This window comes from Pleuronectes platessa, chromosome 13 (genome assembly GCF_947347685.1).
Source record: "Pleuronectes platessa chromosome 13, fPlePla1.1, whole genome shotgun sequence".
NCBI lineage: Eukaryota > Metazoa > Chordata > Actinopteri > Pleuronectiformes > Pleuronectidae > Pleuronectes > Pleuronectes platessa.
In genome coordinates this window covers 18,677,090-18,704,746 of record NC_070638.1, presented here as the reverse complement: position 1 = coordinate 18,704,746, position 27,657 = coordinate 18,677,090, and the positions used below count along the sequence as shown (strand labels likewise).

Below are 27,657 nucleotides of genomic sequence, written 5' to 3'. Positions count from 1 at the left end.
CCAGATGGAGCAGTGGTGTGATCAATGCGTTTGGTTAAGGAGAAGAGTGTTAGTGAGAGATGGATCATATGAAATCAATTAGGCCTAAGTCAAAATATGACATCATTAATGGTACCAGCTGTTAAGATAAATATGGTAGAAAGAAAGATGGAGTGAATGGTTTACAAAGGGAAAATTAAAGCACGGAAAGCCTTTTGAAATTACTTTATTTTGTAAGAAAGCTTAAAAAGTGATTTAGGACACACACAATCTTAATAAAAAGCTAGATCATTATCATAATTATCATCATCACCACTAGTATTATTATCATTGTTGTTAAACTACTTATAACCTGACTAGTAATGTAGCACCATGATTGGAAAAACGTAAACAAGTACAATGACAAAAGGAGTCATTTTCAGATTGTCAATTTATTTCATTTGAGATGGATTCAAGTAAAAAAAAAAAAAAACAGTCAAGTTTCAAGAATACATCACCCCCTTCCCCATTCACTGTCCCCACATATATAAAATTAAGGCCACTTTCAATACTGTATGTCACTGTCCAGCAGGACTTTTTAATGACAATGTACAAAAAACATTCTTTACACGCAAGACAACAACAATAATAGTAATAGTCATAATAATAATCAGCACTTTTAGATAAAAAAAGAAAAGGACAGTTGTATTTATTTCTTTACGCTGACATGAGTCTAACTCACGCCTCATAAGGACATAAGCTCATTTTTTGGTTCCCTTTTATGGTCCATACTGGCTCTGAAATGTTCATTTACTGGAAGATTAAGACAAACAATGACTGTGCCACTGTGGTTTCCAGATATGTGGGTTTACATGATTGTGCAAGTTAACAAGTGGGAAGAATGAACAAATCAAAACACACCGTTTTGTTTACGCAAAGGATCATGCTAGAATGGGCGTCAAAGAGATGCAGGTTCAAATCGGAGAGTCACGAGGACAAACAATGACCACTGACACAGAAGACTAAAAGTAAGACATTGAAAAACGCTAAAACAAACAGCAAAGAGCTGGCGTCAGTAACCACGGGATGAGAGGCAGAGAGCGAAGGGAGAGATACAATTTCAAAAGGTAAGGATGGAGTGATTGAGAGATAAAGCAAAAGGAATCTGGCAGTGGTCAAAATATGAAGAAAAAAAAATGCAAGTCAAGCATTTTTCCCTTTGCTCTCTCTCTGGTTAGGCCTCTTTCTCTCCTGCTCTTTTTTTATCTGTGACGAAAATTTCCTTCCACTTTCTTTCTCTCTCTCGCCGTCTTTCCCTGCCGTCTCCCTCCCCTCCTCCTCTGTCTACACCTTGTCCAGTAGAGATCGTTGGCAGTAGAGGAGTCGGCGGGGGGTACCGTACCGACGGAAGAACACCAAGGCTGCCAGCGTCGCAATCACACACACTAACAGGAAGAGCGGCACGACCACGGCTGCTGCTCCGGCTCCGCCACTCGCCCCTCCCTCCTCATCCACTTCAATAATGATCACCTCCGTATCCTCCTCTCTCTCTGTCTCTCTCTCCCTGTCTCTGTCCCTCTCTCTATCTTTAGCTCTGTCCTTATCCTCCTGCTCCTTGTCTTTCTCTCTCTCCTTGTCCTTATCATGTCCGCCACCCCCTGTTCCTCCGTCCGTCTTGGGGTCTTCATTGGGGCAGCCCATCCAGTCGCGAAGGGCTGACTTGGGGTATCCTGGCTCCACGCGCATCATCTGGTTGTTGTACTTCCAGTACTTGTTGGCTTTATAGAAGTAGGTGTATGCTGACGGGTGGAGGGAAAACATGTTAGAAACAAACCTGTGCTGAAATAAAAATAACTTTTAAATGTATCAGTTCACAATTGAATAAAAAAGTAATCCCCCTTACCTTGATCTTTGCTCATGAAGGCTGACTTGATGTTTTCAGGCACTCCCTGCCACACACTTACAGATTTTGGATAGCCATCATCAACACTTCTGGAGTATTCATTGAAACGGTAATACCTATTGAAATATAATAGAGAAGAACAGCTAAGATGAGTTTGGGGTCACATTCAGAAACCTTAAAGGATTTGGATCCTGACATGCACTTTGATTTTTGAAGACTTATGACTTGAAAGCACTTGAGGCTTGTTTTGACTTGAGATATTACTTGGAACAAATTTTCTTTAAATCTTCTTTAAAAAACGGAGACTTGGTCTGAAAAACTCAGGACTTGACTTGGACTGGTCCTGATAAACCAGAGACTAGTTGTTGACTTCCTAAAAGACTGAATATTCAACTTGAATGAAGCTTGTCGCAAATGGTTTTAAACTTGACTTGTATTACAACACTTGAGACTTGACATGGACTTTTATCTGAGATTTGTTACAACCAATTTTAAAGTTTTGACTGTTCTTAAATGACTTGAGACTTGACTGGCTCTTGACCCCGAAAACTCTGTCTGTGTGTTTTCCTGCTGTTTTTATGTGACTTAAACCACTTGGCTGACCATAAACTCTGCGTTCTTGGATTGAGGTGTTTTAGTCTTAGTGTGCAACTTTTTTAAACAAAAAGTCATGGACTTTGTTTATGTAGGTGGCACAATGATAATCACTAACTGCCACATATTACCCTCCTTCTTTACAACAATGACTATGGTTTAATTATAGGGAGCTTTGCCAAGCTCTGAAGTCCCCTGAGGGTTTGTTTTCATGTTTAAAGGAGAAGTGGGTTTGTAATTCATGGTTGGTGAAAACAACTTCTTTATAAACTTCAGCTGAGTTTCATTCGGGAATATGACACACACACACACACACGCTGAAGATGACTAACTTGTTTGCTCTGAAGAAGAACGTCTGTCCTGTGGGAGTGTAGAAGAGAGCCGCATCTATTCGATCTTTGGGAAGCCCAGTGCCCATTTCTTTCAGAGTCTTAGGGTAACCAGTATCCATAATAGATTCACTGAACACCCAGTACTTGTCCCCTGGAAAGACATGAACGCAGAATGAGGAAGAGTGGAGACAGAGACCAATAGGGAGAGACTGACAATATCTTGTTGTAATGCTTTTAAAAAGGGAAAACATGAAAATGCTCTGTCAAAGTAGGTAATTCAGACTAACCTTTAAAGAAAGCAAATTTCCCATCTTCCCTTTCAAATGCAGCATTCATATGAGTGGGCAGTCCCCTCCAGAAGTGACCAAGCGGCATGGGGTAGCCTTCTAACACCTGGTTGTTGCGCACTCGCCAGAACCACTTATCCTGAAAAGGAACCACATTGAGAGATTTTTAAACAGCCCCATTTCCCAACTATCGAATCGAAACTATTACTTGAGGCTGTTTTACCTTGAACACAAACATTTCTCCTCTTAGGATGGCAATGGTGTCAAAGTGTCCATCACAGATACTGGGGCCAAAGCGAGGCTTATCCGGTGAGTATGTGGGCTCTGGATCGTGGTCAGGGGAGGATTGCGTTACAGGAGGGGGCACGGGGCCTGAGTTTGACCCTGTTGGAAGAAGAACATATGGAAAGACACAACCTTAACTCTAGTTCTTAACATTCCCAACTGCCAGTGCAGAGTGTGTTAGAAATTGTATTGAACATCACATAATATAGCACGTATTTTGACAACATTCAGTTTTTACATGCTCCAAGGAAAACAAATATAAGATGATCTTTTCCGACCGTGATTGGGATGATGACTTTGTTGATAACATACCATACAGCTGCTGTATGCCTCTGCGGTCATCATCAGGAAGTTGGAAGTTGTCGGTGTCCATCCACTGGTAGAATGGAGCCATAATGGCTGAAGGGTCATTGGAGTGCTCCAGACCCATAGCATGGCCCAGCTCATGCACCGCAACGAGGAATATATCATTTCCTGCAACAAATACCGACAGCAAGACATCAATTGTTGTGATGTTATATCTTGACAATTAGAGTAGAGTAGGCTATTCAAAACCACAGGTTATATTAAATGAAGGTGAGTCAATGATTGGGGGGAATTTTCCTGTTTCCTAATTTTAAAGTGACTCAAAAGCACACAGCTGTGTGACAAAACAACAGATCAGAAATAAACCCAGCTGCTCATGTGAAGGTGTGTTTGACAGAAATGGCTGACACTGCAGAGCTGTGTTTCTGCAGTCTCAACCCACCCCAGGGTATTCACTCCCTTAAATGTACTGACACAAGACCGGACCTGTTTCTGTCTGCGTGGGTTTCACTGACTGTGTGAGTCCTGACTACCAACATGCAAAGTAAGTCTCCACATTCAGGCCTTCTTGTGTCAGCAGGTTTAAGGGAATGAAGACAAACTAAACAGTCTTTATCAGAGTGTCTGTTTCAGCGTAGCCTTTACCATACAGATCCCGGTTTCCAATCGTCCACGGCTCAGCCGCATCAAAGTGGGTGTCTCCACCAATGCCATTGCTGGGGAAATAGGCATGGGCCAGGAAGCCCCCCTCGCCGTCGAACGGGCTGCTGTCGCCATGGAAACCCTCAGCAAAGAAGAGCATGATATCGGCAAACTCCTCCACTTTGTCCCGGATGTAACTGTAGGGGATCTCCCGGAAACGCAGAGGGGTGACGCTCTCCCACACCTTAAAGGCCTTCCTGATGGCCTCATGGGTCTCGTACTCACCCACCTTTGGGGTGTAGTTCTGTATACTGTGATGTATAAAGTGTTAAAGAATGTGTGGAGGGAGGAGAACATGTAGAGGAGAAGTAATTTTATTAAGTTAAGTTATTTCCTCTTTCAGTTTCAGTTTATCAGTAGTCTCTGACATTTGCTCATTTGGTACACTGATTAACGGAATTAAGATTATTACTATAGAGTACAAAATGCATGTGGTACCATTCAGCCATGCATCTGGAGGTGCATCACATTCAGGTGGAGCACTGTTGACTTACGAGAAAGTGATGTCTCTTTTGTTCCACTTCAGGCCCTGGATAGCATATCGCTTCCTCCTCAGGTTGCTCTTCAGCTCAGCACCAAACTTATCCGGCACTCCACAGCGCGGGCGCTTCATGGCCCTGTCAGACAGAGGACATGCTCCGTTGACAACACGTTGCAAAAATTGCAGCTTTTTTATCTGTTTGAGCCAAGCTACATGTAGAATAAGGCTGTTTGACGGTGCTTACTTGACGGTGCTGTCATCGAAGCTGCCGGTGATAGTGAGGCCGTAGAACCTCTGCATGGCAGCAATGGCTGAGGAGACGGAGTGAGGCGAGCGGAGGGAGTGGGTCCTCAGGTCCCCTGGAGGCAAGTAACCGTACTGCTGCAGCCACGACTGAAGAAGAGAGCAAAATAAAGGAGACTTGTGAGAAATAGTGGAAAATGAAACCAAAGGAGCCTCCAGAGTCAGAATGTAGAAACAAAAACAAAACACAAATACAATTCACAAGTCACTTGATTTTTATTTGGTGATCAAGCGTGGGGGATCTGCTTTGTATGCTGTAATTAGTCAGTTGCAATGACAACAAGTTCAGGAGGATGTTTTGATGCACTTGCAGCAAAAACACATTCCTCCGTGACAGCCGAAAAATAAGGTCTTGAATAATGTCTTTCTGTGTTTTGGTGTTTCAAAGCCGGCAGGAGAGACATCAGTTTCAAGCACCTGGCACATCTCCATTTTATGACTAATCACAGAAACTTTTTCAACCAACAGCCCGGGCTTTCCAGTGAACACCGTAATTAATTAAAACTAAGGTCAACATCTAAGAAGAACGCTGAGTTATAACAGCCCAAAAAACCATCAAACAAATGCGGTTCAGGTTTCAGCCAAAACCCTGTGAGACGGAAACCGGACGAGGAAAGAGTTAAACATTAACCTCAGTTTCTATATTGGACTCATTCTGCTGGTTTCAGTGCAGATTGCATCAGTTATTTTACAGTACAGGATGAAAGTATTTGTGTAAACCATTTGGAGGACATTTTATGATGGTCACTGAGTTCTTCATTGATCCGGATCCCTCCGTCTCGGCTGTGATTGACCTTACTTTCCCCTGGAAACTCATTTCAGAGCGGTGCCGGGTTGACATCTGGACCTGAGCCAGCTGCTTTGCTCTGCACCTCTCCCACACTGCTTCTCTCAAAGTCTTTCCCTCTTAAACTGGACCTGAAAAATAACACTGAGGCTATTGTGAGCACTGTGAAAACCAAGGCCGCTTTGATATCCTGGTGTACGCAGTCACTTTGTGAGCTCGTAATGTGCTTTTAGGATGTTTAATGTTTGGATATATGAGCTCGACTGTTTAGACTTTTCTTGAGGGGGATTCTTCATTGCACCGAAGGACTTGATGTGATCTTTTATTAAAATCGTTTTTTATTCTGGATGGTTTGGAAACAGCCATGGTCATGGCATATGTGAGGAGAAAGGCATTGAGAGAGAAGAGAGAAAGATAGGGAGTGTCCCAGGGTGAGACTCGGGCCTTGGGCAAACCTCAGCCAATGTCTCCAGTCAAGCAGCAGCGTCAGTTAGTAATTTAACTGGGAATTTTGTCCCAGTCGCATCCAAACCTCAAAACTCAAACTCTTCCCCCCACGTCAATGTCTCTGTCTTTGCCGTATTACTCCTCCCCCTTCTCTCTTCTGCCTCATTCCTCTCTCATGGAAAACCCAGAGAGACTTGAGGGTAAATACTTAGTAACAACCACACCCAGCGCAGCCCGATCATTGCTGTGAATCTTATCTGATGTTACTAGTTAATAAATACAAAAAAAGGCAAAACATGTTTATCTGCTTTGTTACTGTAGTTTTGATCTGAAAACAAAAAGCCGTTGGGGTTTTTAATCCGGCCCGCCGAACGTATCCAAATACAAACAATTTTTAAATAAATAAGAAATGTTGTTCTGGGTTTGTACCCTCGGTGTTGAATGCACGTTAGTTGCTTTGGATAAAAGCGTCAGCTAAATAGAATTTGACCAGGAGTGTGGTGTATAGGGCTCGAACAGGCACATGATCTCCCTTCACTTTTTCGCTTTGCCCTGCTGTGAGCCCTTCTGTAAAATGAGCGGATCAAGAAAATGAAAAGTGGACAATGAGTGCAGTGTTTAACACGGAGTACAAAACAAAATACTTTTTCACTGAAGTCCAATCGAAGGCTGTATGCCTGATATGCCGAGAAACTGTCGCAGTTTTCAAGGAGTACAACATCGGCCGTCACTTTGCTACGAAGCATGCTAACTATGCTAGCAAGCAGTCAACGCAAGAACGGGCAGCTACGGCTCAGAGGTTGGTGGCTAATTTACAGACTCTGCAACATTTTTTTCACCGACAAACTGCGATTCAGGGATCAACTACCAAGGCAAGTTTTTTGGTGGCATTCGAAATAGCAAAGGCTAGCAAGCCTTTCTCCGAAGGCGAGCTTTTGTTAAATTGCCTTGCAAATAAATGCTTTGCTACTTGTTAAAGGCCAAATCATTTCATGTAATGATTTTTCCATGTCATTTATATTAGTTCACAAAAACACTCCATCCATCTGGTCCTGGCCCGGCCCCTCTGTCAAATTTTAGAACCAATTGTGGCCCGCGAGTCAAACCGTTTGCCCACCCCTGGTGTAATCTGTCCCTCTCTGTCTGTCTTAGTGAGACACGGAGGTCTTAGTGTTTAGACTTCACCTCTGAATGAGCCCTTTCTGGATCTGACTCACCCATGTAGCGCCAGTGGACACATAAAGACTCTCTGTTTGCAACTGTTACAGCACATCCACATAAGCCGGAAAGAGAGGGACGCACGGAGGGAAAGATGGAGGTAGGTCACATCTAGAGGTTGTAATTAAGAGTCGGAATGAGACTCTTGCAGTTTGTGGGTCTGCTAATAATTATTAACTCTCCTGAAGTTAAATATAAACTTTGCCATTTAGAACTGGATGTGTTTCACTGTGAATACAAGAAAAGGGGAGTTTTTGACTGTGTGTGAAACTTAATTCTTCTCTTTCACACATTCACATCCTAACTTGGCCCTGGGCTCAGTCAAAAGGCTGCTGTTGAATGACAGTGGACACTTGTTTTAATATGAAGCCTAGCACACCTCCTTCCCTAGTCCCTTAGGTGACTTGACAAAGTCTCATTCACCGTCACACTCGCACTATTTTTGACCGCACTAATGGGCTGAGTCGCTGAAGCAGAAGCAGGAAGAGGAAATGGTCACTATTTACAGTGGCACAGGAGATGACGGTCCAGGCTACTACAAGGTTTTGGTGGAGTTCCCAAACCTTCAGTCATTTGTGCCCCAAAACCCTTTGATATAAACTCTTTTCATTTATTCACATTATTACCTCCGCCAAGAGGGTTATGTTTCCCCCCGTCCGTTTGTGGGTTGGTTTGTTTGTAAGAGAGATAACATAAAAACTAAATGGATTTCAACTCAGTGAAAGGATTCGGTATGGGTCAGAGAGAACCCCTTAAATGTTGGTGTTTATCTGGGAATATTCTTTCACTTTCTTTAACATTGATAGATAGAGTGCTCTTTTACATTCTTCCTAGAAAAATAATTAATGGATTTTGATGAATAAATCGGGCAAATTTAGGGTACTGATATCGATGAGTGCAAGGAATATGGAGCAGTTTGATTGATTTTAAGGTGACTGTTGGACATTGGTGGTGTTATTAGACTGAGTGCCCTTCTAGTTTACCCATTACTTTTAGCTTTTTTACTATTCCTCCATTACTTTGACCTCACTATTTCGACTTCTTATCCATTATCCACTATTTCATCATTCTTGGCTAACTACTCACTGAGGATGAGGATGTTTCTCTGCAATCTCTCCAAATTCCCTAAGACAATTGCATTGCATCAGTACTGGGGTATTATCTGGTTGTGATCACTGATGTTCAGTACTTGAAACTGTCAGCAGTGCACAGACGTGGTGGAGCACTGAGCATAGGGACTTTTGGAAAGTCACATCCAGGATTCTGAGCTCAAGGGCGCAGCTTGCTCATTCGCAGTGGTGCGAGTTCATTGTTTAATGGAAGATCAACAACATAGAACAGCGTTGCTATGGACGTCAGGAGGCACAGTGCTCATTTTGTATAGGATGAGAAAGGGAGATGGAGGGATAGCATTTCAGAAAAAGAAAGAGAGTCAGTTGTTCCGTTCAGCAAGAGCCAATGGAAAGAAACTCTGGTCAACAGCGATGGGAGTCCAGCTGAGGCATGATGGGTATACATCACACACACCCAGCGCTTCATTATTACTCATTCACCCACTCTGTCCAGAGAGCTGCAGTATTATGTCCGATGTTATAAACCTATGAAATTATTGCTTACAATTCACTGGCAGCAGCTTTTTATGAGCTGTTAGTGTGGGATTGTGTGTGGTTGTTTGCAAGGGAATTTGTGTGTATAGGTACATGAAGTGCAACACATTAAAATCCTTCTCTAAATACACAACTGAAGTCAGTGCTGCCCCTTCAGGAAAAATTTTTACGACCTGCTGGCTTCCAAGTGCTCCTGAGCTCACATCTAGAAACCTCTTTCAGTTTGTGTGAGTGTATGTGATCTGTGTAACCCCCGGCTGAATAGAAAAACACAAATCTGTGCCAATATCAATTCATTAAGAAGTCAATCTCAAACAAATCTCGATGGCACGAACAAAATCATGCCATCGTGATTTGCTCATTGCTTTCTTTCTTTTAAGGGAAATTAGGTAATGACTGCCTATTACCTTATTTCCTGTAACACTTCCTATCTTTCCTGTGGGGGGCCGCCCTCGGGCCACCCATTGACGGACAAAAGGATGTGGCATTGTCTGAAACTGTGCACCCTTCCTTCTCTCCTTCCTTCCTTCCTTATTCACTTCTCCCCTTCCTCTGAATGACTATTACGAGAACGAGATGGGGCTGGTGTAAAGGTACCACTTCAACCAAACAGACAGAAGCCGACACACAGTATATTCATACAGGATGTTCACATGACGGTTATGATCTACATCCTGTCCGAGTCTACTGGTAATTGCTTCATTTTCCAACTCCTCTATTACCAGATTGCGTCAGTCCCATCACAACAATGCCTTCCATTCTAGGCATAAACAGCCTCCTCACTGTTCCCCCTGCCTCAGTTTCATCATCTCATTCCTTATCCATTCATCTTCCTTTGTAGCGAGTGACCTCAGCTTGTAGCCATTCCTACATGCGTGCGCATAAGAGAAGATCTGTGGCTGTATGCTAGATGACGTGTTTGCGTGTAGCGAGTAGGTGGCCGCCGACGTACCAAGGTGTATTTGTGGTAAAAGCATAAAAAACAGCTGCCTTATTCCTGTCTCTGCCACAGGCCACAGGAAATGACTCCTGCTTCCTTAAAACAACGGACCCCAACCTCAGAAACAGTGACACATGACCACTCACTTAATTAGACTTAGTGTTAACTAAAGTGCAAACATTCCGCTTAGTGGCGGAAGTGTGCGGTGATACTGGTGACTTGTGCGTTTGTGAACGCCAATGTATGATATGAATAGCATCTGTAATTTGAATAGAAAAAGGAACAGAGGAAGTAGCAGCTTTATAAAAACATAATAAAACCAAAGACATAAATCACTAAATAAATATCAACTTAATTGAAACTCTACAGGGCACTTCAGGCCACGCTTGTCCTTAAACCACAGAGACATTTATTAAAGCCCAACCAGTATTTTCTTTAACCATAAAAATCCCTAATGCTCACCAGTCATCGAGCTCAGAGTACCAGTTTCTCTTATCCAGATAGATTAAAAAGTTAAACTTGACCTTAATACAACTCAACTTATTCACATAGTCACAGAAAAATCGTAGATCATTTACTCAACTCTATACTTCAGTGTCTACATTCATGGTTGATAACTGTTATACTCTCAGGAACCATTACAGTCAACAAAACCTGACCACCTTCTTTATACTAAGGCTCCTCCAGCTGCCATTGATGCTGATATAAAAAAAATGGGTCAGACTTTGTTTAAAGTTCGACATCTGCCCGTCATATTCTGTCTCCTCTGATTTATGTTCTCCAGTCAAGCCTAGAAGTTGTGTAGGTTGCACTATACTCAAACTAGTGCGAAACTGGTACTGGAACAGCTACAAAAAGGTTTAAGGACACCAATCTACATTTCTATTGCCATCTGGATTATGTAGTTTTCTTTCTCAAAAATCTAAATTTAAGTTTGCCACAAACATGGGTGAACTATGTTTGAGTTATTTTATGGGGTTTAAGATTCAGCTGAAACGAATATATTGGCAGAATCTGAAAATTGAATTAATGGAGTGATGTTTCACCAGTGTGTTTCATCTAAATTGTAAGAATTGTTGTTTTCTTTACCTTAGCATCCTTTATATTTTATAAACGTTATATTTACTTCTGGAGCGGGTCCTCTCTACGGTGGCCGCCATGTTTTGTTACAGTAGTCCAAACTTGACAAACTAAACAGCTTTTGAGTATTTATGACAACTGAAGGCTACCACAGGTTCTCGTTCATGGGGGTGTTCAGCTGCAACATGCAACTTCAACTTTAGAAGTCACTAAATTCTACACACTGAACCTTTAAACAAATGAAATGGACTAAACATATGAAGCGTTTATAATTTTTTACACATCAAATAGTTTGATGAGGGACATTACTTGAAATCTTCAACCCTTATTGGCTAAGGGTTAAGCCAATAGCAACTAGATTATTTGCTTCACTGAACTGATGTATCACAAAATAAAAAAATGTGTTTCTGATCACCCTTAACTAAGTATTTCAATACTATTGAAGGTAATAGTATTGATATAATTACTGATGTAAACAAAAATTATAATATGTATATTTCTCATGTCGTTTTTAATTTGTGTAATATCACGTGAATGTGAGAGTAGGTTCCAGTCCTGTGTTGTGAATAATGGCGGCGAGTTGACTCTTCTGATTACATTTTACAGAGTGAGCCTTTAAGTTGACAGTATAATGTAGGTCAATGTGGTCAGCTCAGTTTTCTTCCAATGGCACTGCTGGAAGTATGATTCAGACTCCATAGGTATGATTAAGGAGACATTTGGTGCCACACACACACAACACATACACGCAACACAAAAGGAAGCAGATGTGTACTAGTGTCATAACAATGTCACTTCCTGCAACATCAACGCACAACTTTTCTGACCCTGTACTGTCTGTTGGAATGGAAGATTGTTGAGGAAAGACCTGACTGTTGCTGAGAAGTGGAAAAAAGTAAAATTTAAAAAGTGCAGCGCTGAACAGTGTGGATGAGAACAGATTCAATCTCAGCCCCTTTGCTCTGTAACACTCCTTTGTCCTGGCACTAGGTTTTGGTTGGTTATTGAACTTTTTTAGAACCAGGCTTCAAACTGTGGCGAGTGTTTTTCCACCGATGCTCGAGGCTGAGATGCTGCAGAGCCTCTCAGTTTGTTGAGCCCACCTCGCCCCAGTCCGCTGCATGAGCCGTAACTCAGGACAGATGTCAACAATTACTGTACATGTCCCATCCCTCTGAATGTATCTGCACTCACAAAATCCCAGCTCCCCCCTCCACCTCCATTCCCACAAAAATGGCCTCTGTCTCGGCCCCGACCACAAAACAAACTTGTGCATTTCTCCCCATTTGCTTTTTGTCTCGCTCTTCTCCTTTTGCCCTCTCAGCATTTCTCTGTGTTTTCATGAGCGCTATCATCATTATAGGCTGCTTCCTCTAACCCAGGGTCAGGGCCATTCCCTGATTCCTGCGCCAACTTGAGGCGCAGGACAACTGTAGAAAGGATCCCACATCTGGAGTTGTTTATTGTTGCCATAAACATAACCTCATTATAAGCAGGGTGAAAAAAATAAAACCCTTTTATCTGTCAAATGAGAGAATCCTTTGTTAAAATTATTAACACATTATTCAGTGTTGCTTATGGAGTGGGAGAATATAAAATTAAACTTTTATATCCTAAACTGTATCCCAGCTTTCTTATAATATCAGTTATGATACTTTATTCCTAAAGTCTAGATTTATTTATTTGGATTTAATCATCTGTTTTGATTTTTTTTAATCCCACTTCCTCATTTTAGAATCCATCTGAGTTTATTATTTAAATCTGGATTTATTGATCTTTAATTCTATACTCTTGATTAATCATTCTTTAAATGTATTAATCATCAGATACTCTGAATTTATTAATCTTTAGATCTATTAATCGTTATTCCCATGTTCTGATCTGTTAATCTTTATTCCCATACTTCTGACTGTATAACCGTTGTTCCTTTAGTCAGGATTTATTTATCATTTCTCCTATTCTCTGGATTAATTCATCTTTATTCCCATTTATATTTATCCATATTGTATCTCTGTTTACTCCTATTTTCTGTAAATATTTATCCTAGCTTGTATCAATCTAATCTGTATACACCTCTTCATGTATCCTATCCTTCATGGATATATTCTGCACCTTTTTGTTTGTGTTTTTCCTCCTCTCACCTCTGGATTGATGTGTCGCTCCGTGTCTCCCTGTGCGCTCAGCTCCCAAACCACCGCCAGCAGCAGCAGCAGGACAAGCGACCTCAGCTCCAGCGCCATCACTTCACTCTCCAAGAAAACAAAAACAAAACAAAAAACGACAGATCTCCACTGACAATCTCCCTTCCTGGCACTTGTCAGATCATTCTGTGGGAAAACTTAATGTTTCCATAAAGCAATGTCCAGGCGCAGGCAGGAGGTCGACTTTAAGCACAGCGCAAAAGGAGTTTCCCGCAGAGTCTGTGCAGCTTTATACTTGAGTTACTGAAGCCACGGGAGTTATTTGTCCAGTCGGTGCATTCTTCTCGCGTTTTGGTGAATTCTGACCGAATAATCGGGATGTTACTGCAAGCAGGAAGCAGGAAACGTGGGGGAGGCTCTGGAGCTGCAGGCTGTGCGTATTTTATGTCCGAACTTGGTCTGCGCTCTGCTCCAGATGTTGCGTCCGACAGTGTTTTCGTGAAGCGCTCTTAACTCTTCGCTGTCCTCTATATGTCCCTATCCTTATTTTGATCCCCCTCTCCTCTCCTCTTTTATCCCCCTCTCTCCCCTGATGCAGACGTGGTAGTTTTACACTCCCTAAAGACCTTCAGCTGGAAAGCAGAGGGTTGCAAAGCTCCCCCTCCTGGATCCGCCCCTCTGACATGGAAGGCTGGAATCAACTTGGTGACCTTGGCATTAGCCATTGCACGACAGGCCCCTGCCCTTAGGCGATGATCTGGTGCCTAAATTACATTACTAACGAAGATTAGAGTGCGAACAGAGCTAACTGTAACTTAATAAGTGACGTTGCTAAAGTGGTTTTGGAGCACAATTCACGTGTCAGGTTTCTATATGAATACTTCATGACTGTGGTCATTTTAGGACGTATCAGTACAGCCAGGGTTAGGGAAAGAGAGAAATTGCGCCCTCTAATGCACACATTAAACATACATTGTGAAACATGACAGATGAATTCTAGAACCAACCTCCAGTCATTTTGCAGTGACTTAGTTTTATTGTCTTCCATGAGGCTCTATGTTCCTCTAAGAGAAGAAAGTTAGACCTCTAGCTTTGTAAGGCAGTGTTGGATTGGTTCCAGATCATAACTGTAGACACATACACATGCTTACTCATGTATATTGACATGTGTTTATTGGCATTCATTTGTTTGCATTCATTTGTTTGGGATAACGTCAGCTTTACAGTCGATTTCACATTGCATCGGACAGCTACTGTGGGCATCATGCTTATCAGCGATGTAAATACACACATACACAGGCAAATGTATACAGACATACACAAAGTAAAAAGATAAGACTTTTAAAATATACACATTTCCTTTAACCTACCTTATGTGCTTAAATTGCAGTTGGCCTCATCCAGTCCCCTCATCCTCTCGGTTGATGTGACAAGGGAATGTCGGAGCAGACTCAAATTAATATGTTTAGATTTATGCTGTGTTCAAAGGAAATAATAAACAAGTACACTAGTTAAAACACGACAAGAGACTAGGTAATTTTTTTCAAATGGCTTTTTAATATGGAGATACTGAATGTACAGTTAAGAACAGACAGACACAGACTTCTGATATAGTGTATATAGTAACTTAAAGTTTTAGTAACTTTAGTATCTGAAAACATGTTACAGATAATACATTACGACCAAACAACAATCAAAATATTCACGAAGCTGAAGGTCAAAGGTCACACAAAGGACCATGTCCTCACTTGTTTCACAAACACTGCAGCTGTGCTTCTGGTTTGACAGGACAATAAAGTGAAAAGTAAAGCACAATGACACGAGGGAGGAGTTTATCTGAATCACAGGATGGGGACAAAAGACTTAATATTGCCCACAGAAAATAATCTTCATATTGTTGGCCTTGTTTTCTCTTGCAAAGCTAAATTTTGTTTCACTGATCTAAATTTCTAATTTCCGTTTATATCAGTTTTCTCTATAACTCAAGGACTGACTACAGACATGAAACAGACCCAGGTTGTAGCATTTATCAAGAAATGTTCAATGAAGCCTCCTTTGGTGCCAATTGGATCAGATTTGGTACATGATGATGAGTACCAAAAGGTTTATATAATGACATAAAATTATAAAAAATTCTATTCTATTAGATTACTTTCTGATGACTCAGTAATAAGCATCATCATTATTCAAATATGGTGAACCATTTGGGCCTAGTGGTAATTTCAAGCATTAATTGTCAATTACTTGACCCAGGTCTGGTATGAAACACTGATACAACAGGGATACTCTTTCTTCATGTCCAAACATAGATTTTTTTTCATGTTAGAATGTGCTTCAAACTATTAAGATCATTAGCCAGCGTAGTGGTTCTCGAAACTTTTTCTGGTTTACCCTCCCTAAGTAGCCAAAACAAGTTCATACCTCCCAACCCAAGTCATCAAGAATTGTAGGGAAGAAAGTAATGATAAAAGTTTTTAGTGAAATAAAGGTCAACATGAAGGCATCGGCAAACTGACAAATATTTTTCTCCCACAGAGTTTCATACCTTTAGTTTGAGAACCACTGAGCCAGACAAGGGAGACAAAGGTAATATCACTTATTTTAACAATTCCAGCAATAACTGGACTCAAATTCTTACATCTTGAACATTTTTTTTATCTTTATTTGTACAATAGCGCTCTCTTTTTTTTTAAACACAAGACCAAGTTGATTGACTCACAACTTCCACATAGAAACATATTTACTCTGACTATCAAACAGACTGGCTACTTGAAATGTGTTAAGGAAGCAGTACTACGCAAAAGTCCATACAGTTTCACAAAACATAAACATTGATTGAAAACACCAAAACATCAGACAGTCAATCAGATTGACTTGAATTATCACCCCTCACTAGACTCTTCCCCAACCTCTTCAGAGACAATCGGATCCATTTGAGATTGAGATGGGGATTTTGTTGACTCATTCTCTTCTTGGAGTCCAGTCGGGTCATCATTTGGCTCATTACTGGTGTTAAGGAAGGCTTGGTACTGATTCCAGAAACCTGCTGAGCTTCTGGTGGCAGGAATGTTCAAGGAAGTCATAGATGTGGAAGAAGGTAGTTGTTCAGCGGAGGAACGACTAGTCCGGGCTGGTGGACGTGGTGATTTGGTTACTGCACCATGGTGCTTCATGTGCCCCTAAGAATTCACAGATTTAAAATTATTTAAGTGTAATGATCATCCTTGTTATAGGTTTAGGGTTAGACAAGGTATAACTTTCAAATATACCCAATACATCATAGTGTAGAGTAAAATCTACAGTTAATTTAGTCTGACATATGACTAAAGCATGTATCGGATTTCTTTTTGTAGACAAATATATCAACTAATTTCTATAGTTTCAATGATGAAAAAGCAAAACACTACGATTCAGCTTATTGTCTTAAAACAAACTTTATACAACAAAAGTGACTCAGTTACCTTCAATCCACTGCGACTGGCGTACTCTTTCCCACACTCAGCACAGCAATATGTCTTCTTCTCAGGACGAGACATTGGAGATGGCAGGGTTGGAGCCAGGTTGATTGGGACAGAAGCATCCAGAGCTTCACTTGGAGCTAATCCACTAATCTTAACACATTCCACTCGGTCCTCCCTCCGATATGAACCAAAATGAAAGCTCTGACGTGTCTCCCTCACAAAAGTGGCAGCTCTCTGTGTTGCCCCTCTTAATTCAGCATCAACAGTGTCTGCAGTCTCCAAATTGGAAGTCTTCTTGATGTCCTCGTCAGGCACAGTTGATGGGTCTTGTTTTGGTGTTACTAGTGAAGGAGATGGATCTTTGTCTTCTTCCATGGATTCTGGTGATTGGGGCCTTGGGCAGACTGAGACTGATTCCAAGGTTTTTGTTACATTAACTTTCAGAACATCTGGACTCAGGGTGGGGTTAGAGGAGGTACAAGCAGAGGGGGCACCAAGGGCAGGTGTGGTTTGTAAGTTGTCCAAGTTTGAGCTGGAGCCAAGAAAGGCATCAGAGGAGGTAGATTCTACATTATCTCCACAGTCCTCATCAATATTTATAAGGGTTACTGTAGTTTTTGTAACATTGGAGGTAATTGGTGGAGGGGTGGACTTAGTAGGATGAACATCACCAGTAATTTGCTCCACTCGGTTATCTTGGCTAACTGGGGAATCTTGAACTGTCTCTTGGGAGGATGGCAAAGGGGTACTGACAGAAAGGACAGGGGGTTCTACACTGCCCGGTGATGGTGTTTGCATTGTTGGATTCATGAAGGGGTCAGGGCTAAGGCTGGAAGGGGGGATGAGGTCTGGGCTACAGGGTGCAGATTTGCTAGGATTCTGCTGGATGAAATCACTTGCTTTCATATTACCAGAGACAGGGACTGAGCCAACTGCTTGAAATTGTGAACTTGGGGCTGGGCTTTCAGAGAGGCCAGCTAGAGGGGGTGTTTTACTAGAAGCAGTATTTGGATCAGTGGACTGGGAGTGGGATTGTGAGACATTTTTGGCATTAGATTCAGGTGGAATTTCATGTGCAGAATCGTCTGTGCCATCTGGGGGCAACTGTCCACCGAGATGCATACGGATGTGGTGCTGAAGCACTAGGGCATTTGTGAACTTCCGTTGACACAGAGGGCAAGAGTTCTGGACCCTTGCATTTGCTGGTCGAGCATGGTGGGTGGCCAGATGCGACCGCAGGCTGCCTTTAGTAGAGAAGGATCGTCCACATATTTTACATGGAAAAGGGCGTTCTCCAAGGTGTGTAGCCTGATGCAGACGCAGTGCTCTAGGACAGCTCAGTACCCGTAAACAAACCCCACACTGGTTGGCTGTCAGGTTAGCAGCTGGACCTGTAATGTTCAGTGATGGTAACATGCCACCCACCATGGCACTGGCTGCATTGTTACTCATGCCTAGGGCAGCCATCATCTCATGGGTGAGATTTGAAACAGAAGTGGTGACAAGATTAGAAGATGGTGGGGACGCCATGACATATGTGGTGGAAGTGCTGGCATTTGTGAAACGATTGTTGGCTGAAGTACTGGTACTGCTAGATAGCATCTCCAGCATGGAAGTGGCAGTAGAGGAAGATGTCCATGGAGAAGAGGAATGGGGAGAGGCCTTCTCTAGTTTCTCCACCAGCCTCTGCAACTTGGAAGTTTCTGATGTAGGAGTAGAGGAAGCCATGGAGGAAGGCAGGGAGGATTGAGTGGTTGTTGGTGCACCTGGGACTTTGGGAAAGGAAGAAAATGGGAAAGAAAGCTGAGAATGGCTCGAAGATGGAAGTTGGAGAGAGCCTGGAGTAGAGGGTAGTGGTGTTCGCAACAAGCTCAGGGCTGGATGGTTGTAGAGGGATGAGTGTGCAGTAGGGGTAGAGGAAGAAGTGGAGACAGATGGGAAGAGGAGCTTCGGCAGTTGGGCTAGCTGAGAGTATGCTGCAGGAGAAAGTATTGGGGCATGAGGGGGAGTGTTTTCATCAAAGTGCTGCTGCTTGGCACCCTTGAGTAATCCTGTGATGGTGGAAGACGAGGACAAAGAAGAGTTCGAGAGGAGGGAGGTAGCCAGAGAGGAAATGGAGGCTGAAGAGGATGACGGTGAGTGGGATGTGCCAGAGGCGATAGAGGCTGCTGCGGCTACAGCTGCAGCCCTATTCAGCTGGAGTAGAGAGTGGGAAATCAATGCCAGATCCACTGTAGGGGGCAGGGGTAGGGTGGAAGGGGCAGACCCTCCAGAGGCCCCCAGAGAAAAGCTACTACTGGTGCCACTGACCTCCAGATTATCTCCAAATATTTCATCCTCGGGCCTTTTTCGCTTCTTTTGAATCATATTCATGCCACAACTACTGCTACCACTGCCCATGGTCTGCCCCATGTCTGATCCGCCAGTGGCCCCTAATGCAACCCCAAACAAAGAAGGTGGCAGGAGGGAAAGTGAGAGCTCTGGGTTCTGCTCTCGATGGCGTAGGAAATGTACCTTAAGGTTGCCTCTTGTAGTGAAGCGACTGAGGCACACTGGACACTGGTAGGGTCGTTCCCCTGTGTGTGAGCGTAAATGTATTTGCAGGGCAGAGTCACTGCTGAACATTTTCCCACAAAAGCGGCAACCATGTTGAAGACGACCAGGGATGTTGGAGATGGATAAAGGGGATGAGTCTCCTCCTCCAGAGACAGACTGCAGAGCATTTTGGGAGTTTGGGCCAATAGAAGCTGATGTGGGAAGGGATGAGTTTAGGAGGGAGAGGCCACTGTGCCCACTCATAGAGGTGGTATTTGAAGATTTCTCATGAAGGTAGCGGTTGGGCAGAGCTAAAGACAGGGCTAATGGATAAGCAGAGGAAGCCATGGAGATGGCAGCAGAGGAAGTGGTTGAGGTTGCAGAGGAATGAGAGCCCATCCCCAGATAACTATGAGCCCCTGAAGTAATTCCTGTTCCTTCCATTTGGGGCTTGTGGGGCTGCAGGATTTGAGATGAGGAACTGCTTGCCCTTGTGGGTCTGTTGCCAGCCTGAGAGGGAAGTAGAGAGGAGAAACATGCCAGAAGAGGAGCAACAGAAGTGCCAGGCTGCGTTGGAGTTGGCAGGGTAGTTGGGCTGACTGCTCTTTTGCTGCCTTCTAAGCAGAGCTGAGGAGAGGGAGGGAGAAGATGCTGTGAGGGTGTGTCTATAGTATAGGAGGCTCCACCGAGGCGTAGTACCTGTCTACAGATTTCTTCTGTAATCTGCATCTGATGGATCTGCCTTTGCTGCAGCACCCGCAGCTCCTCCAGGATCAGGGCAATGCTTAACTGGGCCCTAGATGGTGCAGCTGAGGCAGATGTCACTCCTGGGCTGGGGGTGGGAGTAACAGGACTTGGGGGGCCGTCGGGCACGCGACTGGGGCTTCCAGGGTGTGGTGGAGGACATAGGGAGGCAGAGGATGATGAGGAAGAGGAAGAGTTTGTGGTGGTGGCCGACAGTCCCAACTTTGGAGAGGCCATGTGTGCACTTCGGGAAGAATGGGTGAGAAAACTTGCAGAGGATGTTGGACTGAAACCAGATAGTTCAAGTGCAGGTGAATGTTGAGTTTGGGAAGAGAGATAAGAGTTAGGGAGGTCAGCTGAGAGGGAGGGCTTTGGGTCTTTGGAGGGTTGGTGGGAGGGCCGGCTTGGTGAAGATGACGGTGGACTCTCACTGGGTAGAGAGGGGGTCTGGGACCCCTTGAAAGATGAACGTAGAGTAAGGAGCAGCTGGGAACTTTGAGGAGAAGATGGGGAACACAAGGGAGAATCCGGGCTAAATGGAAAGGACTGTGACTTCACTGCCAAGTTGTCATCTAGAGGAATTGAAAGGAGAAAATCTAAATGTGATTTCATGACAAGAAATAATGCTTTTTGTTCTCAATTACAATCTTATTTATAACAATTATAATTAATAATCCACATTTCACTTAACAATCAAAAGATAGCAATGACAAGTAAAAATGTTAGTCTGTGACCTCTTTGTCTAGCAAATAGAAGCGTTTAGGTATTAAAAAGGTGACTTTTAACATATAGAGTGAATTATCCAACAACAGCTTTCTTTTCCTCTTTGTCCTGTCTGTCCTCATCAACTACAGCTTCCTCACCACACACAAACACACATACACATATGTGATGCATGAAGGCATGCATGCTTGCAAACACACAGACCCCACTGGTCTGCAAAAATACACTACTTAACCATACAGGAGCCTACCTTGTTTCCAGGGCAACATGCTCAAGACAATGGACTTCACCTCAACCCCTCACCCCCACCCACGTAAAAAAGAAACCACGTCCACACACTCTTCCATCCTCGCCTCTTTCTTCTTCCATTCAATCTGTCTTTCTTTTGTCTCCTTAAGAGCCCATCCCCCAGTAACCCAATGGGGGGCTAAATGTTAAGTCCTGGTTGGGTACTGGACACTGTACTGGGTGCCTGATTGGCTGGTAGACTTGACCTTACACACACGGGGGTCACATTCCTGATATGGTTTAGGGCCAGGCAGAGGAAGCGAGGTGTCGTGCAAAGAAAACAAACAGCCCTGCAAACAGACATGATGACTCACAGACCATCACCAACTTAGCTCAGTAAAGCATTTCGGGACACACACAGCATGTCAACTCACAAGACATGGCCACAAAAAGAAAATGACTTTTAAAGCACAAGGTTGATCATGCACATGTAAACTTGCTACTGTTTGCTTGAAAGCTACAGTTTTATGACACACTAGGCACCCCATTCCTGTAACTGGAGTGAAGTGAATGAACAAGCGTGAATACACACACACATACACACTTCTTCTTGGGCATGTTCATGCTTCAGTACCCAGCAACAAAGCTGAAAGGGGACAATGGAGTCTAATGCTATTGCAGTCAGAACACCTTATTCAGTACCTCTAAGATTCCTTTTCCTTGACCTTCTCGTATCATCTCTTTGCCTCTTCCAAAATGTTCAAATTCACTGTACATTCTTTTTTCACAGATTTCACTCTGTCAGTTTACTGTATGTCCTTGTATTCTGGGTGGTCTGTTTCATTGAAACTAGCAGTGAGGAGAAAAGACACTTGGGTTTTACAGGGCAAAGAAAGCTGCTAATGGTTGCAACCACAGAGAGAAAATTAGAGACTCTGTAGGCCAGTAATTCCAACAAGCCTAAGTTTTAGAGCAAGAGAGTAAAACATGGCCCACCCTTCAAATGCAAAATTGAACTTAACTGTTCAATAATCCCAATTCCTAAATGATGATCACAATTAAATAAGCATCTTTTGATCGACACATCTAAAAACAACTGAAGCTAACATTTTTGTTCAGGTTCAAAACCTGCTATTTTCCATATGGTGTTGCACAAGTCTTAGGTCAACAATTGCAATACAGTGTAAAAGTTATATCACCAGTTAAAACACTTAAACACAATTTGCATGTTGTGTGTGACCCCTATGAAATCTAAACTAGTCCAATATGAGTCCCATCCTACCGAATAATATTCGTTTGTAATGTATTATTTGGATGTATAGTCTCTATTTCTCACCATGCTCATGTATCCGACAGGCACCGAGGGTCAGGCTCATAAGCTGCTGGGGTCGTTTCTGTTTCCGACGGGACATGCTTCTGCAGGATGGGACCGACGCAGGGGCGCATTGGCCGACACACAAGATTTATTCTGTCTCCCTGCACACTGAAAAAAGTAGGTATCTAAATTACTTCAAGGGAGAACAAAAAGGAAAAAAAACTTTAAAGTATCATCCCCAGAAATGTGAAACTGGATGCTCCGGCTGGATTGGTCTCAGTAAAGCATGGTCCATGTTGGTGGCCTTGTGGTGCAGAGAGAAGAAAAACAGGACTCAAGTGCCAAAGAGGCATGTGTGACAGTTTCTCTCAACAAGTTTCCCTTTTCTCAAAACTCACCGTTGGCCCTCCTTCTCTTCTTGACACACACACACACAGCTCACTTGTTCATCCACTACTTTGCATTCAAAAGGCGAGTGAACACCCCTTCTTTTCAGCCAAGAGTCCACTGCCTCTCCTCACTAAACCCTCACGCATTGACGCTCCAGTTCATAATACCCATCACCGCCTGAGCTCTGGATTAGTGATATGAATCCATAAGATCTAAATGTCATCTTTCTATGCGTAACAGGGGGGGAAACTATGCGCACTGATAGGCCCACAAGCCAATAAGGCTCTGGTTAAATGAATCCTGTTAAACCAAGCCAAACACACAGTGTCACAGGCCGCCTCCTCACATGCACACACACTCTCTCTTATTCTAATCTGTATGAGGTGTGTGGTGTGTAGAACAGGCTTCTGTATGTGAGCTCAGTCAAAATGGGGCGGAATGTGCAACAATGGCGTTGAGGGAGCACAGCTGAGTGCACATCACCCTCTCAGAGCCTCTCCAGCACATAAGGCCACTGACTGGAGGCACAATGCTCCCTTTTCACCCGCATCCCCACCGCTCACCACGTGCAGGAGAGGTAGTGAAAGAAAGACATGGCCAGAGTGAGGAGGCAAAAATCTTCTTTTTTTTAACCCGGGCCCTGCATGTGACACCCAGCCCCTCGACACCTCTACACCCCCCCCATCCGTCTCTCTGGGGCTTGGGCAGAATAATAAAATGCACCCGTCCTTTGATTCAAAGTCTAAATGTTATCTTATAAAAAAAGGGCGATGTTGATGAGCCGCCAGGTGATGATTAGTCTGAATTATTTAAACCACATCGTCCATTGTTGTAAAGTAGATGCCTGGTTGATTTAATGTAACACAAAACAGTTTAATTCTCATGATGGTCATATGTATATAGACACACATTAAGAAAACAAATCTGTGATTTCAGAACATTATGAAGGGATTAAAAATAAAATCATTAGGCGACAAACATGACCGTCATTGCGTAATCAATGATATTTGCTCAAATCAATAGAAGTGATAACTCGAGGAGTTATCAAACAGTCAAACATGAGAACATCATCGCTTTTTTAAAACGATGAAAAAGCAGAAATCTATTGTGCCAACAAAGCATTCGTGTTTTTTCGTGCCATCTCGCTAGCGTGATCGCGTGTCCGTCGGCCGGATCGGTCATTTGAAACAATGTTTGGAAACAAGCGCAAAATACCGCGCTGGGATGCGCGTCCCCGCTACTGTACAGCGACCTGTTGCACGCCACGCGCGCTCCCACATCATAACAAGTTATGATTCATAAAATATTATGACTCCTCCGAAAAAAATAGTCCCGGATGTGCATTTCCCCCGCAGGCCGCTCGTCGCCGACAAGCCCCCGTTAAAAATAAGACAAAAGCAACTTACCATGTTTGAAACGATGATTTTGGGGGAAGCGGTGGTCTATTGTGTAATGACAGGAGAGGGGGGAGCGAGAGAAGAGCTGGGCCGCTTACGCTGGGTGAGATCGGCTCCGTCTCTCAGCCGGGACACTGGCGCAGCGTTTCCCAATTGACTCCCAGGGATGCGCAGTCGGACAGCCGCATTTTTTTCAATTATTTATCTCCGTCGCAAAACGCGTTAGTGTCTCTTATGACAAAGGGTGATTATGGCTGAATGTATTTACTCTTAGTCCAGAGGCAGCAGAAGCGACGACACACACACACACACAGACACTGCTCGCTACAGGGGGAGGATTATTTTTCTCGGACCGTGCGTGCTGCTCTTCCTCGTCTCTTTGTATTTGTCTGGGCCTGCTCCTGTGCGGCCTGTCTGTCTGTCTGCTCTCTGCGGCACTGTCTGTCTGTCTGCTCAGCTGTCTGTCTCCCTGTCGGTTATAATTAATGGCCCTGGCCGCCAGACGGTCCTTTGGGAAGCAGTGTGCACAGTAACCTCCACGTTGGAGAGCAGGCCCGGGCACACACACCTCTGATGCTGGGCCGGGTCAGTCCGATGGGGAGTTAACATCTGAACAGGTGTGGACATCACTGTGGTTACCCCACCTGTTACTGACAATACATTATTATATACTTACATACCATCTAATATTCATATCATACTGTATACTAATGGGAATTGATACCTATATATATATATATAAACATTGACATCATATATAATATACTCTAATTTAGTGGTCTGTAGTGAATTTGTGTGTATATATAGCACATACCCACTCATTTTGTATACCATACCTGCTTATAACAGTCTTGATGTATATATATATATATATATATTCTCCTCACCCTGTGCCACTCCACTTTACACTATACATTTCTACAAACAATATTTCTGTCTGTGGTGAAAGGTATCATATTATGTACTTATTTTCTTTATCGTTATTCTACTGCCTTTGTATTATCTTATCTTATCTTGTTTTGTCTTGTCTTATAAGAATACAATATATTGAAAATATGTACAATTAAATGAGGCTTATAGTCAGCATTCATCTTGAATGTCTTAACATTCACTTTTAATGGAAACACGACAAGGTCCTTCCAAAGTATCAAATTATCACAGGACAGATTATCTCACTTCAAAGTCCCTTAAATAACTTTAATCCTTACCTAATCCTGACCCTAGCTCAAACTACAGTAGTTTACAGGTGACTAACAGTGACAGCATGTTAATGTACAGAATAAATGATTGTATTCATATATGAACAATGCAGTTGCTTTAAAAATGATAAATTAATAAACAAAAAAGAGTCAAAGAATAAAATGCGTAAAACTTGCATGCGGTGCACAGAGGTACTGAAGACACTTTCACCACATTCATTCACCCACCTCTTGATCTTAAGTTCTGCTGATTTGTGTAAACTCCTGCTTAAACACCTAATGTGTTTGTTACAGAAGTTTGAGCAGGGTAGAAGGTGAAGAGCTCTGTTCGGACTCAAGGATCCAGTTCAAGGATTACACACCACCTACTTAATCAACTAATAATTGTGATGTAGTGGGGGGGGGGGGGCTTGATTATGGACATCTTGTTGTTTGGCTAATTTTCCATCTTGGCTGTATTTCTTTATTCATTATTGTTTTGACGGACATTGGCTTGACCTCTTACAGCCATGTGTCCTGCAACAGTGTGGCTGGCAGTCACTGGGCCTTATGTCTAGGATCAACACGGCCACTAGGTGTCTCTCTGAGACACAACATATTATGGCATGTTGAATGGGTTTGATGAGCTCTTGATGATTTCAAGAATAACATTATACACACATTTCTTTAAAAAACAAAACAAACATGGTATTATAAAAAGTGCAGACAAAACAGCAAGTGACAACACGTTTTGGCAAAGACGTTTATATTATAATGTTCTCTCTCTAAAATTTCAATTATTTTATACCTGCTCATTTTTGAGCTGTGACTCAAAACATTATAATATAAAGTAACCCTTATAATTTTGCCCATGACCCCCTCCCACCACAGTGTCACATGACCTCAGTGAGTCTAGTGCCATGGATGAAGGAGTTTGGGGGCGGTGAATCTGCTGGGATTAGCCTAAACGGTCAAAACAGTGACAACGCAAGCTCATCGATGGCCACGGTCTGCAATCACCAGGACTCCAACAGGTAACAAATCCCACTTCTACTTTTGATATTTATGAAGAATGACCATGTGATCCAGTAGAGATGAACGTGGTGAACATGTAATAGTGGAGCACATGCAGATTAATTTAGGCCAAGAAGCTGTTAAGGATGATCTTCTGATCCCTTCACCGCAACAGCTTGGGTCTGAGTCAAGCTAACACTTACAGCAGGGCTGTGTTACAACCCCTTTGCACTTGCTGTGGTAATCATTAAATCATAGTTTTCTTTACTTATCAGCTCAGTACTGTGTGTCATTGCTTGCTTGGTAAATTATATGTTTATTTTTCATCCAACTGTCTAACAAATGTATGGTTTATTTCACTCTATGTGTTGAATAGGTCCTGATTCAACATTAAGGTATTTGCAGACCTTGTATTGTCGATGTATTGCCTTACACTAGATCATGAGGTTTTCCCAGTAATAGTGGTTACATTGTTAAGTACTCTATACATAGAGCGCAGCAGGAAAAAGCCCAGTAGACAGGATTACTGGTCTAAGTGCACAGTTGGAGTGAAAAAAGGATTTCCCATTTGTCACCAGCGTCTTATATCCTGTCTGGGCATCAGTGCTTCTTACATGGAACAGCACCATGCAGGGACGGGCACAGACATTTTGAGGGGCCATTGCTCAAACCTGAAACAAGGCAACACCCCTGCACCCCCCCTCCATGCCAGTGTAAATTAACAAATTAGTGCAGATAGGCTATAGTTTCCTGTACAGCAATACGATTTTGCGTCTCATCCTCAAAACTGTCATCTATCCGATCGTAAGCCACAATATTCAAACTTGGAATCTGTAAAGCATACATTTATGAAGTAAATTTAGTAAATTCAGACTTCAAATCACAATGTAAAGTCTGTTTGGACGGGGACACATGATGTGGTACATAGGGCATCACTTTGCATCATATTTTAATGTGATGTGATTTAATTTGGACAAACTTTAGCAAGTATTTGGCTACTGATATTAATGCAGCCATAAAAAATAATTCTCCACAGGGGAAGCTCAGTCAAAGAGGGTTAAGGGACAGTTGCCAAAGCAACTTTAGGCCTGTATGTGAACATGTAATATTGGCAAACATTTTCTTTCTTTTGGGGCTGCGCAGACCTATGAGTCATCTGTGTGTTCTATTATTTGGGTTTATTTGTTAAATGGAATTTAGTCTCCGTATTTCTGATTTCTGTAGTCTATATAAATCCACTGGTTTGTAGCTTTGTGTGACACAGACACAAACACACATCAGGGTCCTTTCTCCCACTCACC

The 27,657-nt window shown here is 42.8% G+C and overlaps 2 protein-coding genes across 2 annotated transcripts; both read right to left on the bottom strand.

Moving 5' to 3' along the window:
* Window positions 1-530: 530 nt before the first annotated feature.
* Window positions 531-14,031, bottom strand: mmp14b (matrix metallopeptidase 14b (membrane-inserted)). The gene is made up of 10 exons (XM_053438453.1): window positions 13,372-14,031; window positions 5,093-5,241; window positions 4,862-4,984; window positions 4,311-4,618; window positions 3,672-3,833; window positions 3,298-3,458; window positions 3,075-3,213; window positions 2,788-2,938; window positions 1,862-1,977; window positions 531-1,757 (listed from the first exon to the last, which is right to left on the bottom strand). The coding sequence occupies exons 1-10, from the start codon at window positions 13,468-13,470 to the stop codon at window positions 1,303-1,305; spliced, it is 1,863 nt and encodes a 620-aa protein (XP_053294428.1). The 5' UTR covers window positions 13,471-14,031; the 3' UTR covers window positions 531-1,302.
* Window positions 14,032-14,926: 895 nt separating this feature from the next.
* sall2 (spalt-like transcription factor 2) lies at window positions 14,927-24,622 on the bottom strand. The gene is made up of 4 exons (XM_053437095.1): window positions 24,174-24,622; window positions 22,399-22,545; window positions 16,833-20,683; window positions 14,927-16,550 (listed from the first exon to the last, which is right to left on the bottom strand). The coding sequence occupies exons 2-4, from the start codon at window positions 22,472-22,474 to the stop codon at window positions 16,254-16,256; spliced, it is 4,224 nt and encodes a 1,407-aa protein (XP_053293070.1). The 5' UTR covers window positions 22,475-22,545; window positions 24,174-24,622; the 3' UTR covers window positions 14,927-16,253.
* Between the last annotated feature and the right edge of the window lie 3,035 nt (window positions 24,623-27,657).